Genomic DNA, 27,448 nt, shown 5'->3' with positions numbered 1-27,448 from the left:
ATTATAGATATTTTTTCAGATATCACTTGCTTGTTGGTAATTCAGTTTTTATATTGTCATGGTTTATTTGTTGCATCTATACAGAAGTTTCAGAATCCAGTCCTCTACTGTTTTCTGGGTTCTTAGTCACAGTAGATGATGACCAGTTGAATTTTTCAATCCCAAACCTTGTCTCTTCTGTAACTGCACTTACCGGTCTCATGCAAAGTCTGCACAGTCATTTTTGCCAATTGAATTTTAGCTGTTTCAAAATTTGTTCACAGATTTTAATTTTCAAATCATAAGAGGTTTGCAAAAAAAAAAAAGATGGTTGTTTATTGTAGTGGCCTAAATTTTGCATTCAGTGTCTGCAGTCAGAAGATTGGGAAAAAAATGACTTTTTATTAAGTTTAACTTATCTTAAGGAAAACTAATGGAGCTATACTCTTTTACTTGTTTCAGTCATTTGACTGTGGCCATGCTGGAGCACCACCTTTAGTTGAGCAAATCGACTCCAGGACTTACTTTTTGTAAGCCTAGTACTTATTCTATTAGGTCTCTTTTGCCGAACCGCTAAGTTACAGGAGACGTAAACACACCAGCATCGGTTGTCAAGCGATGTTAGGGGGACAAACACAGACACACAAACATACACACACACACACACACACATATATATATATATATATATATATATATATATATATATATATATATATACACACACACACACACACATATATATGACGGGCTTCTTTCAGTTTCCATCTACCAAATCCACTCACAAGGCTTTGGTTGGCCCAAGGCTATAGTAGAAGACACTTGCCCAAGATGCCACGCAGTGGGACTGAGCCCAGAACCATGCGGTTCGTAAGCAAGCTACTTACCACACAGCCACTCCTACGCCCATTTAACAGCTTTTCCTACGCTATTTAACAGCTTTTCAATCTTACAATTTTAACTAACTCTAACCTTAATTTTATTACTTTTAGTGATAAAATTCTGTTTCAAACTGGATCAAGATGTATTCCCTAATCTTGAAATTCAGTATTTTGTCACTTTCATATGCAAATTACGAAGTATAACAGCTTATTTCTGTATGAAAATATTAGATGAACTAGTAACTGATAATATCCTTGACAAATATCTAATGTTATAACAGCATTTCAAAATTTGAATCCTTATAGAGAGCTCCGTTCACTAAGATATTGGTGCTTAAATTTCTCGTAAACTTTTGTTGTGTCATCTGATTTATAGTCACTTTTACATGATTAGGTTGGTAAAGAAGTTATGAGTAAGATGTCAGTGTATCATTTTAATTTTAAACATTTGAAAAGGTGCAATTCTCTTCAGTTTTGAACCTAATGTTTTGCTTTTCTATCATTACTTAATTTTTATCAGCATTGCCTAGAGGATTAGAGTAATATAAATAGTATATTCTGTTTTGAAATATGAAATATACTTCAAATCTTGGCTGCTATCTTTTGGTCGCTGCTATACTTTTCCAAGTTTGCCAAAGTTTTGAGATGTCTTGAATGAACTTCTATATTTTCAGTAGTAGCTTTGCAAGAATATTGCTAATGCTCTTGTTATCTAATGATTAATCATGTATGTGAGTTGAATTAATAGGTATTGACTTTCTGCTTGACTAATATCTATCTAGCTTTTGGTTATGAGATGGGTACAATGCTGTAAATGGTTGTGTTCTCAGAAACCTTGTTAGTCATTTAATGGCTATCTTGTTGCAACATTTCTTAAGGTTGTAGATTTAAAATTCAACTCTTTTGCTTTGCTCTTTAATAATGCAAAGTCAGAACAAAAGTTACACTTTGCTCTACAAAAGCCTCACCAGAATAAAATCTAACCAAAATATAAATAAGATGAAAATTGCATATATCTTTATATATAAAAGAGAGGTTGTGTGCTGTCTGTCTCCTACGATTTAGATTCTTAACTACTCCCACATTTTGCGGTGCAGTTTAACCAAAACCGGGTATCTTATAGTCGTGATTCATATCGAGCACTTGTGGGTACTAGCGCGCGTCTACGATAAGTCTACGATTTTAAAAAGAATTTACCATCAATTTTTCCCATTTTTAATGCATTTTTGGCATATATAAGGGAAGTAACTCTCTAAAAATTTATTAAATCTCAGAACGTAAAAAGCTACAGTAACACCCCTCCCCTTTGTGGTTAGCCATATTGAGATGGCTATTATACTTTACATCTCTAAAAATGCTTATATAGTTATTTCCCTTACAAACCCGAGCAACGCCGGGCGATACTGCTAGTAATATATATAATATATCAGGTAATGGTGGTTAAGTAATCTGAAGGTGAGAATAGAGGAATATTGAAAAGTTTTTATTGTTAAAAAGACAACGAAATCAAGAAAAATAAAACTTACAGAGTGAAAAAGAAATTGTATATCATTTTTGGGTCAAATATCCATTATAGATAATTGCACTAGCATTAAAATTAAGAAAAATCAAGTAGTGGGTGGACTCCCATTTTAAACTATATATCTGTTTCTACTTCATGCAACTGTTTTAAATAACCTAAAATCATTGGGGCCATGCTTCAGAAGATAATAGTAATTATTCTTTGAGCTGTAATCTTAATGACTTTGTATTTATGTTTAACATGGTGTTTGGTTATGGGCTGAAATCTGTAAAAAGAAAAATGAATGTCAAATATGTAGAAGTATAATCAATAATCTTCATTTGAATAACTTTGAGGAGACTCTTTATGTGAAAAATATTTCTTGATCAGGTTTTGCATAGTGTATCAAAATGATATAGTTTTTGGTATGACAATTTCATGCAGGATCTTAAAAATTTTGTTTAGGTATAAGTAAAATTTAACTTGAAATTTTGGAGTAGATTTTGTTGAGCAGTTTGGGTTTTCTCAGTAAGGTTTAAATTCTGAAATGTTTAGTGAGTGTGGTATTTTCAAGAATGTGAATAATATATCAGTAAGTCGGTCCAAATAAGAATTAAACCAAGTCATAGATTCATCCATTTTGAGATTTTGTATATCAGCTGCAGACTATTGATACAGAGTTGTACAAGTTGGTATCAAAAAGTTCCTGGATTAGTTTGGTAAAAAAATAACTTATTTACCTAAGTTTTAACATCTTCGAAATAGTCATCTTGCACAGCAATAAACAGCTTCCAGTGTTCCTGTTACTTTTAGAATCTGGTCTGGAAGTCATTTTCCATAAGTGATCTTGACAACGGGTGTTAAAACAGTGACCTTTGAGCTGAATTTTCATCTTGGGGAAGAGATGGAAGTCCACAGGTGCTAAATCTGGCAAATAGGGTGGGTGCGGAAGTGATGGCATGTTTTTTGGCAAGAAACTCATGAGTGAGGAGAGCTTGGTGATGGGGTGCATTGTCATTGTGAAGAATTCAGTTCTTCATGCTCCACAGATCTGGTTGCTTTTGCCGAATGTCTTCCTGCAAACACTTCAAAACAGCACAGCAGAACTTGATTTACAGTCTGGCCCTGGGGGACAAATTCTTGATGCACAATACTGCGGATGTTGAAAAACACGAGCATGTTCTTGGTTGAACTGCGGCTTTGTTGTGCCTTTTGAAGTGCCTGTGCCACCCAAAACATTGTGTACGACCCATTGCCTTGTTGCTGTAAGCTTGCTGAAGCCTGCTCAATGTCCCTGTAGCAGACTTCCCAAGTTTAATGCAAAATTTCACATTGGCTCTTTGTTCCATCTTCCTGTCCTTGACAAAAATTGCAGACTACAGCAAACATGTGATCACAACACATTTCACAACCTGCAAAGTAAACAGTGATGTCACTCAGCACACTGCCTCATGAAAGTCACTGCTAGCTCTCACTGTGCATGCAACCATGTGCTTCCATCTGTTGGCACACTGCAGAAATAGTCCATCCCCACGCCTCATTCTAAAGTTTCAGCACTATCTGTATCAATGTAGCAGATATAGTCGTCAAACATTACTACTTATTTATATTTTTATTAATAAAATATTTGATTACTGTTTACAATTCTGTCTTATCCTTGTAGTGTTAATTTTTCTATTCTAAATAACTTGTCTTTCTAACCTAGTACAGTCACATTTTGTATCCTTTTAATGGCATGTACATAATGAAATTTTTGAAGTGTGATAATGCAATCTTTCTATTTATTATTTATATTGATCTTGAAATCCATTAGTATCAGAATGCTACAAATTCAAAGATTGCTTTCACCATATTGTGGAGAAATATCTATATAATCAAATCAGCCTTAAATATTTTAGTAACATATATTATGTAACAACTCAGTCTTAAATATTTTTAGTAACATATATTATGTAACACAATGGGCTAGCTTCTTGAGCTAACTGTACATATGGATTTTTTTTTAGTAAGTAGATAACTTTTATGAATAGCCAAAACCCAATAGAAATTGAAGACCATTTACTCAATACACATAGTGCTTCTCTTGTCACAGCAAACTGGGTCTCATTAGAGTTTAGTATTTATGCTGTGCATCTATTTTTAGTGAATGTTTTTTAGCACTTCTTTGAATTTGTTGGTAACTATAAATTGGCTGCAGAGATCAAGGATTTAAATTTCTCTTGATCCTTAGTGAAGATATTACTTTTTTTTTCTTTGTAATTACAGCACAACTTCGTAATACCATGTCAGCAATGAAAATATAAAAAAATAACCAACACTGTGAAACTGGAATCATAAACTTGTCTAGTACTCTTGCTAAGACAAAACAGATTGCTATGGTCAACTGTCATTCCTCCTATAGTACCATTCAAGTTCTGAGGTTGATGGTGTCAACTAACTCCCTTTCCTCAAAATTGCTGGGCCTAAATCAAAAGATAAATAACAGTTAAAAAGCTACTGGTTGAATTGTTTGTACAAATGTTCAATGAGATATTGGAATAAGTTTTAACCCTTTTAAGACCAAACTGCCTGATTCCATCTTTCGTTTTATGGCACAAACTTCCTGTTTTAAAGTGATCTAAAAGCTTTCTATAAAAATTTCATGTTAATTTATGTTCCAATCATCAGTTTAATAATTACAAATTTACTTTGATATATTCTTCATTATTTGCAAACTTAATTGAAAGAAAAACACTGTACTTCAACAGAAATATGGCAACAAAAGGGATAATGACAGAAGGGAAGTTCACATTCCGAGCCAAATCGGGTTAGTTTAAACACACAAGTTTGAATGACTTTTTTAAGTCTATCATTTATTGGCATACAGAGAGTACTTACTAGTAAAGAATATTGCATAGAAGCTCAAATTTGTTTTCTAAAGGAGTCAAATGGTGAAATGTGTTATGATGAAATTTATTATTTTTATGTAAATTACATTTGACTTATAAATATTCCAGTCTTATTACAATTACATTTTTGTGATAATTTTTTAGTTGTAAAATCTGTGGGTGTTTTGGTTGCTATGATGAAATGTAGACTCCCATATATTTTTTCTAAAAACCTTAATTTTTCTAACCCTTAATAAATATTTTAAGTGATTCTAAAATTTGTGATATCTTTCTTTCACTGTTTGTGATATGATCAGTTGGATAGGTTGTAACAAGTATTATCATTAAAGGAGTAAGCTGGCAGAATTGTTAGCATGCTGGGCAAAATGCTTAATGGCAATTTGTCTGTTTTTATGTTCTGAGTTCAAATTCTGTCGAGGTTGACTTTGCCTTTCATCCTTCCAGAGTTGATAAAGTACCAGATTAACATGGGTTGATGTATTCGATTTATCCCCTTCCTTGAAGTTGCTAGCTTTATGCTAAAATTTGAAATTATTATTATTATTATTATTATTAGTAGTAGTAGTAGAGGGCACATGGCCTATTGGTTAGGGAGGGTGTTGCACTCACAATCTAGCAATCGTGATTTCATTTCCTAGACCGGGTGGTGTGTTGTGTTCTTGAGTAAAACACTTCATCTTGCATTGCTCTGCAATTACTTCAACACCTGATGCATGGTACACAGTGCACCTGTTCAGACAACCTTGATTTGATGGAGGGAGTGAGCTAATGTGCAGCATGAACATTTGATCACTATAAACAAATCATTTGTGCAGGTTATCCGGCAAAGGCTGAATGCTCATACATTGTCTTCAACGGGAGAGTCCATCAGTTGTGGCAAGCTGGCAGATTCATTAACATACTGGACGAAACACTTAGCATTTTATTCAAATTTACATTCTGAGTTCAAATACCTCTGAGGTTGATTTTTGCCTTTCATCTTTTTGAGGTTGATGAACACTGGAGTTGATGTAATCAACTAGCCCCTTCCACACACAATTTCAGGATTATTATTATTATTATTAATAATCATTGGATAGTAGTGTAGTACTAAAATTAGTAGAGCTCTGTGGCAGAATTTCTGACACTATTTTTGTTTATATTTCGGTTGAAATCCTTTTGAACCAAGTGTTGGGCATGAACTGTATTTGATTCAATGATGTGTTCTTGTCCTCTTGAAAGAGATTGGTAATATACATGTAATTATAAGATTACATGTATTTAAATTTGAAAAAAGATCAACTCTTTGAAGTTTTCTTTGGTTACTTATTCACCCTTTTTTGTTATTTGATATTATATAAAAAGTTAGCAACAATAATTTAATCCTAAAAAAAAAAAAGTTTCAAACAGCCAGACTTCTGTTAGTACTGCTTGTATGTATTTTTTTTTTAAGTTGGTAGCTATTGAGATATTCAGTTGATAACTACATGATTGCATTGTAAGGTGGAAATGTTTATGAATAGCTTCTGTTGGTTTTCAATGAGTTGATTCATATTGTATATGTTAATAGTATGATCTTTGTTGCATATGCTAATGAAATGTGCTTCAGTGTAGTTTCTTTGTGCAAAATGAGAACACAAGTTAAGCCAACAATGCTTGGGCTGTTTCAGGTTAAGTCACTTCGCTTCAGCTATGATATTACTATCTTTGTTTAACCCTGGTTGGAAAGACCTATGGTCAAAGACGTTTCAGTTGTAACCATTCTACTTTTATATATATATATATATATATATATATTTGTTTCAGACGTAAATGACTTAGGACTTTGCTATCTAATGTGTTGTTTCTCACCTAAAATAGTAGGGTATGTTTCAAAGGAAATTTAGCTGCTATTTCTAACAAGTCTGGAAAATGAGACTGATAGACTAGTTTAACACTAACCTACCATCATGGGTGCCTTTAGTGGTGTCCACCCTGTTGCAAGCATTCAGGTCAGGTCTCTGCTTTGAGGACACTGTCCTCTCCCTTTCCCTCCAGTTTTAGAAGCCCTGTAATGGCTTATGGATACTACTTTTCTTCTTGATTAAAAGATTAAAAATATTTTCTTTTTTAAATTGTGTAGAAGTAACTTCTCACCTCTAAAACTTACGTTTGTGTGAAATCAATACAAAATTGTAAATTGTCATATAAATAATATTGGCATATACTGGAATTATAAATTTATGCTTATTGAGTCTTTAAAAGAAAATTTTAGCGAATAATTTCATTATTATTAAGGTGGCAAGCTGGCAGAATCGTTAGTGTGCCGGACAAAATTCTTAGTATTTTGCCTGTCGCTATGTTCTAAGTTTGAATTCTGCTGAGGTTGACTTTTGGGGTTGATAAAATAAGTACCAGTTGAACATTGGGGTTCATGTAATTCGCTCATCCCCTCCCCCCAAATTGCTGCCCTTGTGGCAAAATTTGAAACCATTATTATAAAGGTAGTGAACCGGCAGAATCGTTACTGCTCCAGGCAAAATGCTTGGCAGCATTTTGCCTGTCTTTATGTTCTGAGTTCAAATTCCACCAAAGCTGATTTTTGCCTTTCATGGTCGGTAAAATAAGTACCAGTTAAGCACTGGAGTCAATGTAATCAACTTATCCCATCCCCTGAAATTGCTGGCCTTGTGCTAAAATTTGAAATCATCATCATCATCATTATTAGTAGTAGTAGTAGGGAAAAAATTCTTTGTGGAAATTCTCCTGGCTGTTATGAGTTCAAACACTATCAAAGTCAAGTTTGCCTTTTCAGGTTGATAAAATATAGTACTAGTGAAGCATTGCGATCGGTGGTATCAACTGAGCTCAACCATCTCATAATTACTAGTACCATTATTATTTACTTCGACAGGTATCAAATAAAATTGAGTTAATGTACTATTTCGTTGAATTATGTTGTGGGGTATGTTCACCAAGACACTGGAACAAGTTTTAATGAGATAAAACTTTGCTGAACCAGATCAGCTGAGTTTAAACCAGTGGTCTTCAACCAGGGTCCATATGACCCCTGTAGGTCCATATAAGCTTTTGGGCATCCACACTAGCAAAATAGTAAATTGGAGATTGACTGTAATATCTTAAGTTTCCATGTAAAGTTTTGATTTGAATGTATCTATTGCAAGAAACAGCTAGGTTTCTTTCTCTAACACTATACATAATTCAGCTTATGCAAATTATTGTGTGAATAACAAAGTAGCAATTTTGAAAGCAGTATCTATATAACTAGCTTCAAGGCGGCGAGCTGGCAGAAACGTTAGCACGGCTGGCGAAATGCGTAGCCGTATTTCGTCTGCCATTACGTTCTGAGTTCAAATTCCGCCGAGGTCAACTTTGCCTTACATCCTTTCAGGGTTGATAAATTAAGTACCAGTTACGCACTGGGGTCGATATAATCAACTTAATCCGTCTGTCTGTCTTTGTTTGTCTCCTCTGTGTTTAGCCCCTTGTGGATAGTAAAGAAATAGGCATTTATATAACTAGTTTTTACACATCAAATGGCAATGGGGGCCCACCAGAATAAAATAGTTATCAAAGGGGTCCATAGATGAAAAATGGCTAAGAACCACTGGTAAGCATATAAAAAAGGATTCAGATTTCTCTGTATGTAAATTCATCTTCTATTGACATATTAAGAACACTTGTTATGGAAAGAGAAGTGCTGTATAGAAAAGGTTTGAATTTATTTCCTAAAAGAGTTGTATGACAGAACTTGTAATGATGAAATTATTCTTCTTTGTAAACTGGATCTGAGGTTTGAAAATTCTGGTCTTTAGTTACTGCTTTGCACATCTTATTCCTGACTGGTATCTAAGACCTTTAGAAGGAAGGTATTTTTAGATTGATATACTTATACCGTACATGAAACTGAGACTTTCAGGGATGATCCAAAAGCACCAAAAGATGAAGGAACTTATGATTTAATATTGGTTTCTGCCTAAAAGAAAGACAATTTAGTAATTTAAACTAACAAAACAACTCTATTTGAATGCAGTGAGTATCACATAATTCAGTTGGACTGGGCTATTGAAAGTTTAGAAGTTTTTTTGAGTCTCAGTGGAACAGCAGCCATTAACCTTCCAGCTCGTAGGCCACCATCCTACAAATTTGGTAGCTGCAGGTCTCCTGATAACCAATATTTCTTTAAGGAAATGTAATTTTTTGTGTAGGGCCAGCATGAAGAAGACTTACAGAATATGTTAGCATGAATCTGAAAATTAGTTAACATAGCTTGAAATCTGGTATCTGAACAGCAGATAATGAAGGATTATTGTGAACTTCTAACATTTATACAAATAAATGTTGACATTGTTGCTATTTATTGACCTATACTTATTATTCTGGTTACTATTGTTATTGTATATATGGAAACTGTTTAATCCACTCACGTTGTGTGCTGCTATAATTTGTGCAAGATTTCTGCTATTAGAAAATGTTAGTCTAATTCTATGTTTATTAAATACTCTATAATATTTACTGTCTTTTGGAAAATGTTTAGCCAATCCCGAATAGAACAATTTAGATTATATTTTTTTTCCTTCTTGAACCATGCCAGGCTCATAAGGACCGGTTTCCTAGTTTCAGTGGCATATATATTCCCCACCTGGATAGGACGGCGATCTGTTGTAGGATTATTCATTTTTACCAGCTGAATGGACTGGGGCAATGCGAAATGAAGTGTTTTGCTCAAGAACACAATGCATCACCCCGTCCAGGAATCAAAACCACAATCTTATGATCATTAAGCCATGCACCTCCACAGTTTAGGTATACTGGAAATTATTTGTTTTCCAAAAGGAATTATATACCACTCCATTTGCTAGAGATATCTATTGCATGCAATGCAATGTGCAGTCGTTGCATATGTAGGTCAGACGAATATGCTGTAGAAAACTTAAAGAAATTTTTGGATGTAAATAAAATCTCCACTTACCTCTTCGTTATCAATGTTATTAAATACTCTATGGATTATTTTAAATTCTGAATAGGAACACAGAATTACCCAATGAGTGAAGTTACCAGTACCTAGTAACTCTTTCTAAGCTTGAGTACTATATAAAGACCATTGTGAATAGCTGACATCTAAACCAATTTGGGAGATAGTACAGTGCTACTTCATTTTATTAAACACTGTAAGTATTACATCAGATTTAAAATGTTGAGCAATCTTCAGCCACTTATAGAATTTTCCAGTCAAATGGACAATGCACATTCTTATCTCTTTCATTTGCCAACATTATAAAGAGGGCAAATGAAATAGAGATAAGAATGTGCATTGTCTGTTTGACTGGAAAATTCTATAAGTGGCTGAAGATTGCTCGACATTTTAAAACTGATGTAATACTTACAGTGTTTAATAAAATGAAGTAGCATGAAACAATTATACTACTCTACCTCGGATATACCTGTTGCTTATTTTGATATATATATATATATATATATATATATAGAGGGGTTGGCATCAAGAGTTATATCAGCTACAAACAGGATGCCATTATTGTACTGTTCTTAAGGTCCCAACCATCCCATCTAGTGAAGAACCTTGTACTACAATAGCTTTGGATTCAAAGGCCCATAGCTTTTTAATATCTTGGCAAAAACCCTAAGAGATCTACATGGAGCGGGGATAGATGTTTTCAAGAAGCACCTTGACCTTCTACTGTCCAAGATCCCAGATGAGCCTACATCATGGGAAGAAACTCAAATGAGAGCAACAATATCAAATTCCCTTGGAAAAATGATTGAAATGGAGAAGATACAGGTAGTGCCCCATTATAGCTACAGGTTCTAGGCTGAAACATGTAAAAGAATGAAAGAATATACACATACAAAGACATATATATATATATAACAGATGATGATGATATACACACACACTATATATATTTATACATGTATATATATATATAAGGAGAGTTTATGAAAAAAACAAAAGATGAAGACAGGTGGTGTACAAAACAAACAGATGTATTAGTATAACGCTCAGGAATAGAAAAAGTCTTTTACATTTCGAGCCTACGCTCTTCTACAGAAAGGGACACAGAAAAAACAAGGAGAGAAAAAAATGTGTGTAGTGGCTAGCCCAAGGCTTTAGCAGAAGACACTTGCCCAAGGTGCCATGTAGCTAGGAAGCAAGCTTCCTAAACACACAACCATAGGCCCCTAATTTCCTCTGATAAGACGAACTTATATAGGTTAGACACCATAGAATACAATAGGCTACTAGAAAATAACATTACACAGACTTACAGAGCATCCCCCCTACATATAGAAACATCAACAGTGCGGCTAAAAAACTAGCTAATGATTTAGAGATAGGTGACAGCAGAAATCCTAGCTAAAAGAAATGCTTTCATCACCATAAAAGACCACAAACTGAACTTTGCCTCTAACCCTTAGTGCTGCCTGATCAACCCAGCCAAATCCAAGATCGGTCCAGTGAGCAAGCATATTTTGCGAAATATCAAGAAGGGTCACCAACTTCTCCTTGTGGTGCAGCACCAGCGAAGTGGCCGCATGGTTTAATGCCAACAGGGGTAGAGGCAGAGTAAGGTTCACCCAGTTTGATATAGTCGATTTTTTGGCACACTTAATAATGGCACATTGAAAGGTAGGTCTGGTGAGATTGTTGAGATGCTTGAATGGAGATGTGTAGATTTGTACTTCATCCAAGAAGTAAGGTGGAGAGGAAGTTCTGCTAGGTTTCTTACGGGCAAAGAACATAGATATAACATTTTCTGGGTAGGGAACACTAATGGGGTTGAGGGTGTGGGTATTACTTCTTGTGGAGAAAGGGGTTGATAAGGTAATTGAGGTAGTCAGAGTCTGTGATAGAGTACTTAAGCTTAGATTAGTGCTGCAACATGGATTAGCAACCATTATCTCAGCCTATGCCCCTTGGCCAGGGCTACCTGATGAACAGAAAGACCGATTTTATGACAACCTCTTGCAGACTATCTCGTCAATGAATGACAGGGACCTTCTTTTTGTGGCTGGCGACTTCAATGGGCATGTTAGACAACATGCAGGAGGCTTCCATGGTGTAGATGGTGGCTATACATTTGGTTCCTGCAATGAGGAGGGAACCAGGCTGCTGGAGTTCTGTGATGCAAATGATCTTATGGTCTGTAATACTAACTTCAGGAAACCTGCCAATCACCTGTTCACCTACAGGTCTGGTGGACACACTAGTCAGATTGACTACATCCTCACCAGAAAACAGGAAAGATGGCTACTTATAAATACCAAAACTTTCCCAGGTGAAGACCACAACATAGGTTAGTAGTTGGTAACTTCAGGATCAAGGCTAAATTGCTGCCCCAGAAGATGACCAGCATGGAAAAGAAGGGTCTGGAAGCTTAAGGATTCTGTGAATGGACCGAGATTTAGAGAAGTGTTACTCGAAGCTTTTGACAAAAAGAGGAAGATATAGCATCACATAATGTAGAAGACAACTGGAGGTTCCTATGGGGCAACCTGTTGAGGGCTATGGACCAGATCTGTGGATGGTGCAAAGTCCCCTCTCAACCTAAGGTAACGTGGTGGGGTTGACAAGGCCAATAAAGAAAAGAAACAGGCATGGGTGGACTGGAAGAATGGTGGTAGCAGGGAACTGTATCAGATCATCAGAAGGGAAGCTAGGAGACAGGCTTACTTATCCAGAGGGGAAGCAGATAAGAAAAAATTTGCCAATGTTCTGCATCATGAGGACCAAAAACTTGAAGTGTTTTGTGTTGCAAGACAGTGTGTGAAAGAGAATCATGATGTCATAGGAGAGAAATGTGTCTGCATGGATGATCACTCATTTGCATTTAATGAGGTTGCAAAGAGAGAGATGCTACATGAAAGGTTGCTAGATGAAGAGAATGAATGGGAGAAAGAGAGCCTGTCAAATGTTGACCCAACAGATGGACCAGCTATCCAAATTGACAGTACCTTGGTAGATAAAGCAATTAAGGTATGAAGACAGGAAAGCCCCCAGCCCATCAAGAATCACTATAGAGATGCTTAAAATATCTGGCAGTGTCAGCTATAGTCTAGTTACCCATATAGTCAATTAGGTGATACATAAAGGAGTCATTCCCAATGACTGATGTAGCAGCACCATAGTCAAGTGCTACAAAGGTAAAGGTGACACATTAAATATGAATAATTACAGAGGTATCAAGTTGTTGGATCAAGTAATGAAAGTCATGGAGAGAGTCATAGCCCAACTAATTAGGGAAAGAGTTAGTTTAGATGAGATGCAGTTTGGGTTTGTACCAGGGTGAAGCACCACTGATGCTATATTTCTGGTAAGATGGCTGCAAGAGAAATACCTAGCCAGGTAGAAGCACCACTAATGCTATATATCTGGTAAGGCAACTTCAGGAGAAATACCTAGTCAAAGATAAACCTCTGTACTTGGCTTTTGTTGACTTGTCTACTGTTCACTCTGAGGGAGAGATCCTTTGTTGGGTTTTTAAGGTGTGATCTAAAATAAAGATATGATTTTCTTCATACATATTATTCTTTTATTTGTTTCAGCCATTGTGGCCATGCTGGAGCACCACCTTTAGTTGAACAAATCGACCCCAATTCTTATTCTTTGTAAGCCTAATACTTATTCTATCCATCACTTTTGCTGAACTGCTAAGTTATGGGGGTGTAAACATATCAGCATCAGTTGTCAAGTGATGGAGGGGGGACAAATATATATATATATATATATATATATATATATATATATGACGGGCTCCTTTCAGTTTCCGTCTACTAAATCTACTCATAAGGCTTTGGTCAGCCCGAAGCTATAGTAGAAGACACTTGCCCAAGGTGCCATGCAGTGGGACTGAACCTAGGACCATGTGGTTGGTAAACAAGCTACTTACCACACAGCTACTCCTGTGCCTATGCAGTCCTACCAGAAAGTTTAGCAAAACCTAGAGAATTTAATGTTTTTCACATTTTTAAGTAAATTTACTATTTTTAGTAACTTGGTTTTTCTAAAATTCATATTCATAGCTTGGAAAATACAAAAATTATACCAAATATAAGCGTTTCTCTTGACAGTCAAGTTAACTTTCCCTTCAAACCTTCAAATGCAAAAAAAAAAAAGAAAAAAGGTGGGAAAGAAGCATGAAATTCCATCAGAGAAGCGAACTCAGATTGAAATTTTGATAAAAATGAATAAAGTTTGTCTTTACATCCATTAGATATTTCAAAAACTCTGAAAAGAATGAAAGAAACAGAAAATTATTGATTGCTCAGGTAGGCTAAGATTAACAACACCTGAAACTGATCATTCTGTTTACTGCTATGGAAGAGCAAATCCTTTTTCCTCTGCAAGTAAGATACAAGCACGGTTACCAACAAATGATAACAATAATAAAACACCAAGTTTATCAACAATTAAAGATTGTTTGGTAAAAGATTTCAAGCTAAAAGCATACACCAGCAAAAGAAACCTCAATTGAGCAAGAAAAAAATATTTGAGATCAGATAAAATTTTGCAAGAGATATAAGCACTGGACACCAATTGAATGGAGCAAAATTATGCATACTGATGAAACATTAATTTCTTGATGTTGTAGTTATATGAAGATAAAAAGGTGAGCACCTGAATGGAAGTTATACAACAAGAACTGTTTGTTCTGCAGTGACAGTTATGATGTGTAGGGCTCTTTCTGCCCAGGGTAGATGTGGATTACATTTTTTGCTCAGATGGCTGTGTGGTTAGGGAGCTTGCTTACTAACTACATGGTTTCGGGTTCAGTCCCACTGCGTGGCACTTTGGGCAGGTGTCTTCTGCTATAGCTCCGAGCTGACCGAAGCTTGTGATTGAATTTGGTAGGCGGAAGTTACTACCGTGTGTGTATATGTGTGTGTAGGTGCTTGTGCCTCTCCGAAAGAGAGGATCAATATTAAAAGCAAAAGATTATCTAGGTTTATGGTAGCTAGAAAATGCTCAATCAAGTCCATAGTTTGACTATGGAGTGATGTTAGAGGTGTGAAGTTCTGCATGCTTTGATTTCATTTCTTCTTATTAAAATCTGCATTGTTTCTTTCCGGCTAAACTAATATCTAACTGTTCAAAAACTTCAAAAGTAAGAAGTAGCAATTTCTCTTCAAAATGGACAAAATTTGGTATCGTTGTGTTATCTAGTATCTGCAGAATAAGGCTTTAGGCCCCAAGGGCATTCATACTGACATGGTTGCTACATTGGAGGATGCTGCTCCTGTATTATCAACAGTGCAAAAGTAGGCAGCTGAATTTAGGTGGGAAGATGACCCATGGCCTGCACATCCTGCAACTGCTACCACAAGGAAAACACTGATCATATTCACCTCATGTTAGTGAATGAAAGGTGACTGATTATAAATCAAATAACCAATGCTATAAGCATACTCCATGAAAGAGTTGAGAATATTCTACAGAATGGACTTGGCATGAAGGCTTCTGTTCAGTGGCTGCCATCAAAAGCACCAGGATAACCTGATCATTGGAAAATCTGACATTGTCTGAGGCACATCCAGCTGGTTTCCTAACCCAGGATGGGTTCGTTAATTTGAGCTTGAGACAAAGAGACGATCCATGTGGTGGAAACACCTCTCTTCAGCTGCTCTGAAGAAGGCCAAGGTCATTTCATCTGTAGGGAAGGGGATGCAAAAGGCATTGTACTTATTGACTACCTTCAAAAGAGTCCCACCATCAATGGAGAGTACTATACTAACTTGCTGAGGCAGTTATGAAAGGCTATCAAGACCAAATGCCCAGGAAATCTAATGAAAGGGGTCTTGTTTCATCAGGACAATGCTCCAGCACACAAGTCCCTGCTTTCAATGGCTGCTGTGCATGACTGTGGTTTTGAACTGGCTGATCACACTCCCTATTCTCCTGATATAGCCCCATCTGACTATCAGCTGTTCCCCAACATGAAAAAACACTTAGCTCAGAACCAGTATTGCATTGATGAGAACACCATATCTGCTGTTGATATCTTTCTTTAGCAACAGGATGAAAACTTCTTCACTCATGGGATCAAAGCACTGCAACACCGATGGAAGAAGTAGTGTATGGACCGTAAGGAGGACTATGTTGAAAATAAACTTTATTTGGTCACATTTCATGAGAGTATCTTGGTCAGCCTGTCGACTTTTCGGTTGACCCTCATTACACCAGAATATTGCCAGAAGTTTGTGGAATCCATGTAATGAGAACAAAAGCATGTCTAAAAGCAAATGGTTCATATAATAAATATTAAATATCCATTTATTTATCATTTTTTACTTAAAATATTCATTTTAAACAATAAAGCGTTTTTTCATTGATTAAAGAAAATTCTCCTACTATTGCTAAACTCTCTGGCAAGACTGTATATATGTGTGTGTGTGTATATATATAATACACATATATGTGTGTATATAAGTAGGGCAAATTGCATCAGTGGTTCTCGTGAGTCACTGCTGTAATGTTTGTTTTACTTTCTGATATATAATGTTTTTAACACAACAAAACTATGAAGAAATATTCTCTCAGATAAAATCTACAATGTCATGTCTTTTAATGTTGTATATATATATATTTAGTATGATACATACATAACGATTTTAATTCAATGCCTCTTCTATTGGACTTACTTATTTTATTACAGCTTTTGAAGCTTACTGAACTACCAGTGAATGTATTATTCACTTTTTCCAATATATCTAAACAGGAATTTGATCTAGCATTCACAAGTCCCAAGTTTGGTGAAACACACCTGTCATTCTTGTGGGCATTGCTGCTCTAATGTTTGCCTTGCTCCAATATATATTTCTTTTAATACATGTCTATAAAGAGATTTTCTCTCACACAAAAAACTGCAGCATCATGCTATATATATATGCACACATACACATAAATGTGTGTGTGTGCACATATGAGAGCATATACAGAGGTTGGATAAAATGGAATTGCCACTTATTTAAAATTCAACAAAAAACACTTTCAACAACAACAAATAGACACAATCCATGAGTTTTTCCAAATCTACAAGTGAGGTCAACCATACCACCTAAATCTTTTGGGATTGCTACTATATATTTTGTCTGAAAAAATTAACAAGATACTGCAGAGTCTATCTTTTCTGTAACTTTTTGCAATGTGTAGGTAATGAATCTTTTAGTTCAATGCAAATAATGAAAAGACAATCTGTTTTAGAGGTATTTTTTTATTACAAAAAATGAAAGCTACAGAATGAAGTGATGGACTGCAAAGAAATTTAACAATTATTCTGCAATGAAAACTAAAGTTTTTGTTTATACAGAAATGATGGGGAAAACTTTTAATGGTTTTTACCAAATATTCTGGAGAACATAAAAGAAATAAGATGTGGATTAAACTGTTGCCAAATGAAGAGCAGATATACCAAATTAAAAACTGAAGTGTAACCTTGAGGAGAACTGCAATACTTAAAAATTTCCATAGACTTAATGCAGTTAATTTAATTCATTAACTTAATTTTTTTTATTCCATTTATCAAGTTTCTATATTTTTCTTTCTTTTTTTCTTACCTAAATAATTCACTAATGCTGATGAAAAAATAAACAGAAGTACAGCATTATTTAAGAGAACGTCTTGAAATTTAAATTATTTTCTTTTGCTATTTTATCATCGCTTTCTATATTGATCTGATCGTGGCCATTGCCAGCCTTGCCTGGCACGTAAAAAGCACCCACTACACTCACGGAGTGGTTGGCGTTAGGAAGGGTATCTAGCTGTAGAAAACACTGCCAGATCAGACTGGAGCCTGGTGCAGCCTTCTGGCTTCCCAGATCCCCGGTCGATCCATCCAACCCATGCTAGCATGGAGAACGGACGTTAAACGATGATGATAATGATGATGATGACAAGCAAAATCAAATGGATAAGTTACAGAAATCTTATATCTATCTTGCTCTTGAGTGTATGAAGGCCACTTTGAGCTTGAAGATTAGAAAACAACTTTAAATCATTAATTTATTTGTATGAAAAGATATCACTGGCCACAGCAACTCATAAATCGTCTATTTCAAGCTAGTTTACAGTTCTTATCAAACTGTCTCCCAGGTCTTACTAACACAGATGCCAGTAAATGAAATAGAAGTTTAGTACTTTTCTCAAGACACAGAATAACACACATTAATGAAAATGAACAAGAATCTTCAGAAAGGTTCATAATCCATCCACCCAATTCTCCAAACTTTTCAACTATGAATTAAAAATCGCAAATGTTTTAGTGTTTTGACCTACAATAAATAAATGATGAAAATGAAAGTAATTCAAAATAAAATTGATACTAGAGCCTTTTTTTCTATACTATTCAGCAAAATCTGAATATTAGAGGTAGGTATCTGCATATCAGAATCAATAACATTAGCAACGATGAAATATTTTAAAAGATCTAGTTTTTAATTTAGCTAAATTACTTCAATTCTGAATACAGTTTTGCTGAGACGATTTTTTTAAACTGTGCAAATGAACAATATGATTGTTACTTTGATTTTGGGTATGAGAATCCTTTGTTGATATGGATGTGATAAACTTATTTTCTAATCTTATCAAGGTTACACTTTAAGTTTAAAAGCAAGAAAGAACAAGGGACATAGAAAAATACCTTCCATCAATCATGGCATATTTTTGAAAGTTTACATATGCATTTGCCATGCACATGCAAATATGAATAAATGCAAATATTCCCATATATTTATAAACTGATGTGTACATAAAATGTAATCAATATACAAGTATTGATGAGTGAAAGTCGAATTCAAAACTGCAATCAACAACACCAAAAAGTTAGCCATTTAATGGCTTTTGTGACTTATTGTATGTAAGACTGTATATGTCTTTAAGATTTCACCAGTGAAATCGTTAAAATGTATGTAGTCAAGATATTTCACACTTCCAATTGGTTACAGTAGTTTTGTCACCAACCAAGAAAGATGTTTACAAAGTCAATGCTTCATCAAATATGTTGCAAGTTTGTTAATAAATATCCCCTTGGTTTCCATGCTTACCACCAAGAAGCTGTGTTTAGTACTAAAGACATGTGTATAGACTGAAGTTCAATCACTCTCAAGTCTCTCCTTCATCTTCTCTTTCAAGTAAGTGAATTCTCTCCCTTGATCTTATGGTTGCCCTTAAATTGTAACATTTACTTACACCCACACCCATGTGCACACAGTGTGCGCACGTATGTGTGTGTGTGCGTGTGTGTATAAAATTCCAAAATGCTCATATGTAAAGTTCCTATAGTATCTATATTTTAAAATTACTATTTCGAAAATTGAAGGGAAATACAAGATCGAAAAAGGATTCATTTGTGGAAAAGAAAATGGAAAAACACAAAAGAAGACTTGCCTATATATATATATATATATATATATATATATATTTTGTATAACTTGCACACACATATTAAGGAACAATATTTTGTTGTGATTGTGTATCTAATGGTCTGGCAAAAAGGAGATTCATAAGAAAGTGAGGTAAAAAGTGAAAAATACTTATCTATTTGCACAAATTTGTGTGTGCATGCATGTGTGTGTTTTTCAAATGTATTGAAAGCATTCAAAGACAACTCTGGTCTAATTCCAATGGTGTTGTGGATGACATGATGATAATGATGATAACCAGCAGTAGAGATTTAAAATAAATTTTAAATATTGGGAGCATTTTTTTCCCCTTTCTAGTACTGATAATATGCAGGTAATCTAAATACAGAGAAAAGTTGCTCCTTGAATTGTTGGGAAAACCGGTGCACCTGAATATAATTGTATGCTTGTAGGGTACATCTGAATAGTGGCAGGGTACATCTGAGTGTTATTAGCGGCAGAAATGAGGTCTGTTGTAGCAGGATGGGGTGATGCAATATCTAGTTGTGGAGAAGTTTGCACTAATGTACCAGATGAAGTGTCAGAATGATGAGAATGAGCCAACACAGAATTTGCAGGCACTAGAGCAGTTGTAGGTGGTGCACTGCTGTCGTTCATATGTTGTTGTTGCTGTTGTTGTTGTTGATGGTGATGATGATGAGAATGTAACTGGATTAAATCACTATGTGAGTCGTTACTGGCGTTATTGCTATCAGGTGAATTTCTACAATCATCATTCATTTTGTTATTACATTTGTTGGCTCGAAGGTGCCGTTCTAAATGATCTTTCCTTGCAAATGCAAACTGACAGGTGCCACACTTGAATGGTCGCTCTCCAGTGTGAATTCGATGGTGGACTTTTAAGTGTGATCTTTCTAAGAATGTTTTATTGCAAAGACTGCAAGAGTAGAGCTTTTTGCCAAGATGAGACCTCTGATGACGTTTCCATTCGCCCCGGTCAGTAAACACCTGGGAACATATATTACACTTGAATGGTAACACAGCAGAATGAATCCGTTTATGTAAGTCATGATGGTTTCTTTGTGAATAGGCTTTCCAGCAGACATCACAACTGAGGGGATTATCATTACTCTTCTCATTTGAGCTTTGTAAATGAGTTGAAGATGAATTATCCAAAGAAGGCTTGTCTGAATTGTTTAGTGTCTTTCCATTGGAATGAATCCGTTGTCGGTGAACTGTCAGGTGCGTCCTTTGAGAGAAGCATTTTCCACAAGATTCACATTGAAAAGGATTTAAAGCCTTATGTATCCTTTTATGAATATCTTGGCTTAACTTAGCTCTTTGCGTAAACGTTTCCCAACAAACATCACAGTTAAATGGGTTTTGAATATGATGCAACTGATTTGTCGACACTGATGACGCTGATGATGATGATGAAGTTGACACTTTGCAGTTAGCTGTATGAGACAATGATGGTAAAGAAGTTCCATGTGTTCTTAGATGTCTTGTAAGATCACCGTTGCGAGAAAATGAACAAGGGCATATTTGGCATTTAAAAGGTTTATCATTTGCTGTTATAACTTTAGATGTTTTAGGTTTTGAGTAAGTTGATGCTTCATATGATGTACTATGTTCATGAGACATACTTGAATGACAAATAGATGACTTAGGACTACCATTTGAAATAGTTTTCCCATGAATACCCATGTGCCTTGTTAAGTTACCATTTCGAGAAAAAGCATCTCCGCACACTTGACATTTGAAAGGCTTTTCTCCACTGTGTGTAACTAAATGTTGTTTTAAATGAGATTTTTGGGCAAAACATTTGCTACACAAATCACATGCATAAGGCTTATTAGGTACACTAAGATGACTGTTGTCTCGGAAAGAAAGATCTAATGTCTCTTCTTGCTCATCTTGTGGTGAAAGTGCTCTTTCTTCATCATTTGGGCCATGAGAGCCATATTTGGAGAAGGATTTCCCACTAATGTTAACTACATAAGTTTTCTCCATTGACTTTCAAATCAGTTAAATTTCTATCAGTAGGTAAAAGTTTTAACTGATTTCTCAACAACTAAGTTTAAATAGTAAAAGTAAGTTGTTGATCTAATAAACTAAAAAATACGAAGGGATTCTAACTTCTTTATTTTTTCTGTCTTTCATTTCATTTGGTTCATTAGTAATGTTGAGACTTTGATTTGATTGCTTTTTGTGCCCCCAGAAATTCAAAATATAAACTGAATTTCAACAAATAAGACATTAGATAATTTTTTTTATAAACTTTGAAAAGTAATTGAACTGTTATACAACAAATTTTAAAATATTTTCCCAAATAGTCTAATAATTTGGACTAGAGCAAATGAGTTTGAATAGTGATACATTTCAGTGGCAGTTATATTTTCCCTCCAAAACAACGTTAAATTATGCCGAATAGTTTATAACTTTTATTTGTCTCATTTTCAAGCTTCTTTTATAAGTTTCTCCAACATGAATATCTGAAGAATGAAGAGGAAAATAAATGCTGAGATATTGAAATAAACTTTGTATTATTTTAACAAAAGAAAAATGCAATAATGCATGCTGGAAATGAAAAAAAATTTTATTATGATATGAATTAGCAACTTTCCAACACTTAAAACCAGAGGAATTATCACCTATCAAAATAGAAGATAATAAGATAATTAAATGATTAATTCAAGGACGATGGAAAACAATTACCATATTTGCTAGGTTTCTTATATTTGTTAAACTGGAAAAGAAGTCTAAAAATTTCACAAGCTAAAGAGACAAAGAAAAAGAATTAGTTACATTAAGAAATATCATAGGTGCAGGCATAGCTATGTGGTTGGAAAAGTTTGCTTCTCAACCATGTGATTTCAAGTTCATTCCCACTCTTCTGTTATAGCACCAAGCTAGCCAGAGCCTTGTGAAGGGATTTGGTGAAGGGAAATTGAAGGAGGCCTGTGTGTGTGTATAGGTATATGTATGTGTGTATACTCTTGTCTGGCATCATGCGATGATTGTAAGCAAGCACCACCATTAAACAAACAGTGTTGTTTGTTTCCAGTCTTCTGTAAAAAAGACATATCTGGCCATGGAGAAATATTACCTTGCTCAGAAACAGGTGAGGGTTAGTGATAGGAAGGGCAGCCAGACAAAAAAAAAAAAAAAATCTGCCTCTATGAATTCCATTTGATCCATTCAATCACGGAAAAATGGATGTATGATGATGATGTGACAATATGTTCTAGATTTACACTACAGGCACATTTTTTCAAATTGTGTTTATGTGGGGTGCAATGCAATTGCCGAAATAAGTTACATCTAATTTATTGTCAAACTTGTTTTAATATACTGAAAGGTATTTGCATTTTTTGCAAGGTAGAACGGAGTTTTATGCAAGAGAGGTAATTGAATTTATATATAATTTGTGTTTCTGAAAGATTAGAAATGAAGGGCCAAGTTTTAGGAAAAGTGTCTTGTGACTGAAACAACTGTGTAAGCTAGGAGAGATTGCAACTAGTATTTAAGGGACACATCAGTTTTGCAGTGTGCATATTGTAGGAGTTGTGAGTGCAGCTTTTTAACAGCAAAAGAACATAGTATATTCTTTTACTATGGTTGCACCTTACATAGTTTAACTCACTGGACTGCAGCATTACTAGAATACCCATTTCTTTACTACCCACAAGGGGCTAAACATAGAGGGGACAAACAAGGACAGACAAACGGATTAAGTCGATTTTATCCACCCCAGTGCGTAACTGGCACTTAATTTATCGACCCCGAAAGAATGAAAGGTAAAGTCGACCTTGGCAGAATTTGAACTCTGAACGTAACGGCAGACGAAATATGGCTACGCATTTCGCCCATCGTGCTAACGTTTCTGCCAGCTCGCTGCCTTGCCATGCTAGAATACCACCTTCAAGAGTTCAATCTATCATATAGATAAGGTTTTAATAAATTACTTACAGATGGGGTTTTAATTATATTTATATCTATTTGTTGAATGATCAAGTTACGGGACATAACATAAACACAGCCACACACACACATATACACAATAGGTACAGTGTCTGTCAACCAAATTTCACTCACAAGTTATAAGTCAGCTCAAGGCTATAGGAGACACTTAATGAAAGTGGTGTACAATGGGATCATACCCAGAGCCGTGTAGTTGTGATATGGGGAACTTCTTAACCATACAGCATTTTGGGACCCACCTGTATGATAATTTGTGTAATTTGTGCTAAAGAGTTTACTTTTGCAAATAAGTTAACTTAGTTCTATGAAACATTATGAAATCATGTAGACATGTAAGAGTTTTTCTATGCTCTCTGTTTCCGTCCTAGGGCAGAAATCTTTACAAAATCCAAAATGGAGGGGAGTTTCTTACTGCAGATGACAATACCATTGCAGAACTGAAGAATGGTAGCTGGTTGAAGTTATTAAATTGGCAGGAGATATACATTAAGGCATAAATCTAATATAATCCATTGTTAATAAAAATGAAAATGTAAAATACTTTAAATATTACATGCAATAGAAGAATTGTAGGAAAAATTCTCTATACATAAAGAAAAGATCTGTTTCATCATCAACATCATCGTTTAACATCCGCTTTCCATGCTAGCATGTGTTGGATGATTTGACTGAGGTCTAGCAGAGTTTCTACAGCTGGATGCTCTTCCTAACGCCAACCACTGCGAGAGTGTAGTGGGTACTTCTATGTGCCACCGACATGAGGGCCAGTTAGGTGGTACTGGCAATGGCCACGCTCAAATGGTGCTTTTTATGTGCCACCTGCACAAGAGCCAGTCCAGTGGCACTGGCAACAACCTCGCTTGAATGCTTTTTTTTTTCATTCAATAATTGTATTAGCTGTATGTTTTAAACATATTACAGTAATGTTGTCTATATTAACAAATGATTTCAGAGATATCTCACAAAAAATAGTAAATAATACCATTTTAAATGCTTCATCAATCCAACACTGATGTTAGGGATTTGTACTCATTAGCTTAGCTTTGGTGTGTCTGCATACACAGAAGAAACTTTGATCACTGATGATTAAAAATTCTATGTACAGAGGATAGATTACTAGTCTAATAGTGAAACCAAGACAATCTCCAGTTTCTCAAGAAATAACAATAATTTTATGGGATAGTAATTCTTAAATACAGGTAAATTTACTCACTGGGAGAAACAATTTACAGCCGGGATGTAAATATACCATACCTGAAGATTAACTGTTAATTCTTAGATAGATTATATCTGGTCAGCCTTTCGTTACTGTATTTATTCTGAGATGCTCTGTGTTTCTTTCAATTACTTTAATTATAACAAAGAATTTAGTAAAATAACTTAGTTATCATTCAGCTGGTGTTAGGAACATAAAGTGTGACTAAGGTTTTGGTGGAAAATTTTAATTCAAAACTTATGCCATCAAGACATTTGTATTCAGAGCCAGAGCCAGTTTCAGCTGGGTTGGTAATGAAAGGGTGAAGAAAATTTAAGGGTAGCAAGGATTTACATCCTGAGATGGATAGAGAGATGTGCCCCACTTTTCATACAAGATGGGAAGGATGAACTTTTACAGGCCTTAAACCTTTCTTTATTTAAAAACAAAATATGTATATGCATTCAAAATATAGGAATCATAAACACAAAATTTCACATATATTATCCCATACAATTTGTTCAGAAAAACATTTTTTTTGTCAAGTTAATATTTTCTTACTTCTCTTATAAAATGTTGATCATAAAATTTTAATTCAGGGGAGAGTCTTAATTTTATTTTGCCTCAACTTCCAATATTTCTAAGTAAATGTTACCAGCACTGCATATAATATACTCTGTATCTATATATACTTTATTTTCTGTAACACTTCAGCATTTGAAGCTGTTGAATTTCTTCCAATTTATAAGGTTTATACTTCGACATGAGCTGGAGTTCTGTTTAATTTTTGCATTTCTCTCACAATGTTTTCACTTTCTTGCTAACACAACACCTCTACTTAGTTGTTCTGCTTGTCTTTTGTATTTGAAATGAAGGAAACTAAAACAACAAATGGGGTGGGAGTGAGTGAAAGTCAGAGATGCTAAATGCAGGTGAACTGCAATAAGATGTTTTGCTCTGAAGTTGTGCGTGTGTGTGTATAAAATATATAAATTGAAAATAGATTCTCTAAGGCAAATAGGTCCTTTGGCAGATTGTACAAACGTGTTTGGCACAATAATAACCTGAAGAACAAAACAAAGATCAGTGTCTACAGGGCTGTGGTTCTCACCACCCTTCTTTATGGCTCAGAGACCTGGATCACTTACTGTGTGTGTGTGTGTGTGGAGAGAGAGAGAGAGAAGAGAGAGAGAGAGAGAGAGAGAGAGAGAGAAGAGAGAGAGAGAGACAGAGAAAGATTAAGTCATATAATTTTTTGAACTAGATTGACATGTGCAGTTGTTGTGGAAGCGGTATCACAATCAGTGGGTGTAGCATTGATCAGCAAGACAACATGGTGCTTCTTGGCTCATTAGAAGGTGATTTCCAGCATGCATTGAATGGGTTTGCTGCCAAGTGCTGCAAAGCAGGGATAAGACATTTGTTCTCTCAAGAGAGTTTTCTCATTATGTTCTACGTATTAGTGGAGCATCATTTAGGTAAGGGGAGAAGTTTAGGTGTAGAAAGCCTATATTCATGAGTGATAAGAAGCAGAGGATGAAATGGATGCTAGAATTGAAGGTGCTGGTACAATAATGTACCAGCATCCGCTCCTCAGAAGGCAAAAGGTTGATAAAAAAAGCTAAACTTGCTCTCTTCAATTTGGTTTCTGTGCATATCCTCACTCTATCATCATGAATATTAGGTAATGATCAAGAGTGTAATTGTGGATACAAGCAGTCAAAATGGGGGTCCTTCAAAGGATCTCTGGAGGAACATTACTTGTCAGTAGGGTGAGGTGCTCAGAGATCAAGAAGTTTCTCCAGATAAAACTGCTACTCTCCTAAACTGAGAGATCACAGCTCTAGTACTAGGGGCATGTGATTAGAATGTCAAAGGAAAGATGGATTCGTCAAGCCAAGTCAACAGGTAGAAGACCTAGGGATAGATTGCTTCAGTTGGACACACTCAGAATCCAGCTGGAAAGTGTAAAATTGGTTTTCTAATAGGACTCTATGGAGATGTTTGAGAACTCTAACCCCTATGACACAGGAATAGTGGGCAGAGAAAATGGAATGATATGTGTAAACCTACATAGTAGACATACAATGACCAAAAAACAAGGTTCATACACACATCTATATATGCACATGCACAAGAAAAAACCAGGCTAAAGGCAAAATACAGAAAAATGTGTAAAAAAAAAAAGTGGAAAAAATAAGCAATAAAACACGTCTATACGCATATACTTGCACGCACGCACACACACACGTCTATATATATAAATAAATATATATATATATCAAGTCATAAATGACAGAGAAATCGTTTGATGAAATTTTATTTAACAATAAGAAAACTCTAATAGCCCAGCAATTTGCTTTGTAACTTAAAAACAAGTAAATAATTTACATATCTCTCTATATATAAAACTCAACTTGTGTGTCTGTGTGTTTAACTTTTGGATAAAATTCAAATCGGACCATGTTAACACCAAAAATTATTTACATCAAAAAGGTGCTTTTTTTTCTATGAAAATCCCTATTTTTTACGATTTTTGACTGCTGTGTCACCATTTTTCGGTGTATTTCAACTGGAAAAATGTTCACTTGAAGAGAGTAACAAGTTGCATAATGCAAAATTTTTACTTTTCAAAAATTCCAATTCTAAAGGGTTAAAACAAACC

General features: G+C 35.1%; 1 protein-coding gene and 1 long non-coding RNA gene across 4 annotated transcripts in view; both read right to left on the bottom strand.

Moving 5' to 3' along the window:
* Positions 1-4,143: 4,143 nt before the first annotated feature.
* LOC118765976 lies at positions 4,144-4,416 on the bottom strand. Its single transcript, XR_005001887.1, has 2 exons — positions 4,278-4,416; positions 4,144-4,245 (listed from the first exon to the last, which is right to left on the bottom strand). It is a non-coding gene; the product is annotated as an uncharacterized LOC118765976 (long non-coding RNA).
* Positions 4,417-5,746: 1,330 nt separating this feature from the next.
* Positions 5,747-27,448, bottom strand: part of LOC115219275 (endothelial zinc finger protein induced by tumor necrosis factor alpha-like) — a 28,416-nt gene continuing 6,714 nt past the window's right edge. For 2 of the 3 annotated variants that reach the window (XM_029789436.2, XM_036508923.1), the window contains exon 2: positions 18,582-22,099. In XM_029789436.2, the coding sequence (XP_029645296.1) occupies positions 19,983-21,617 (1,635 nt within the window). In that variant the 5' untranslated portion in view covers positions 21,618-22,099 and the 3' untranslated portion in view covers positions 18,582-19,982. Of the gene's footprint in view, positions 5,761-10,347; positions 10,350-18,581; positions 22,100-27,448 lie in introns of those variants that run through there. The other variant, XR_005001885.1, reaches the window with a different exon arrangement.

This window comes from Octopus sinensis, linkage group LG14, assembly GCF_006345805.1.
Source record: "Octopus sinensis linkage group LG14, ASM634580v1, whole genome shotgun sequence".
In the NCBI taxonomy this organism is placed as follows: Eukaryota; Metazoa; Mollusca; class Cephalopoda; order Octopoda; family Octopodidae; genus Octopus; species Octopus sinensis.
This window is presented reverse-complemented; position numbering and strand designations above follow the sequence as displayed.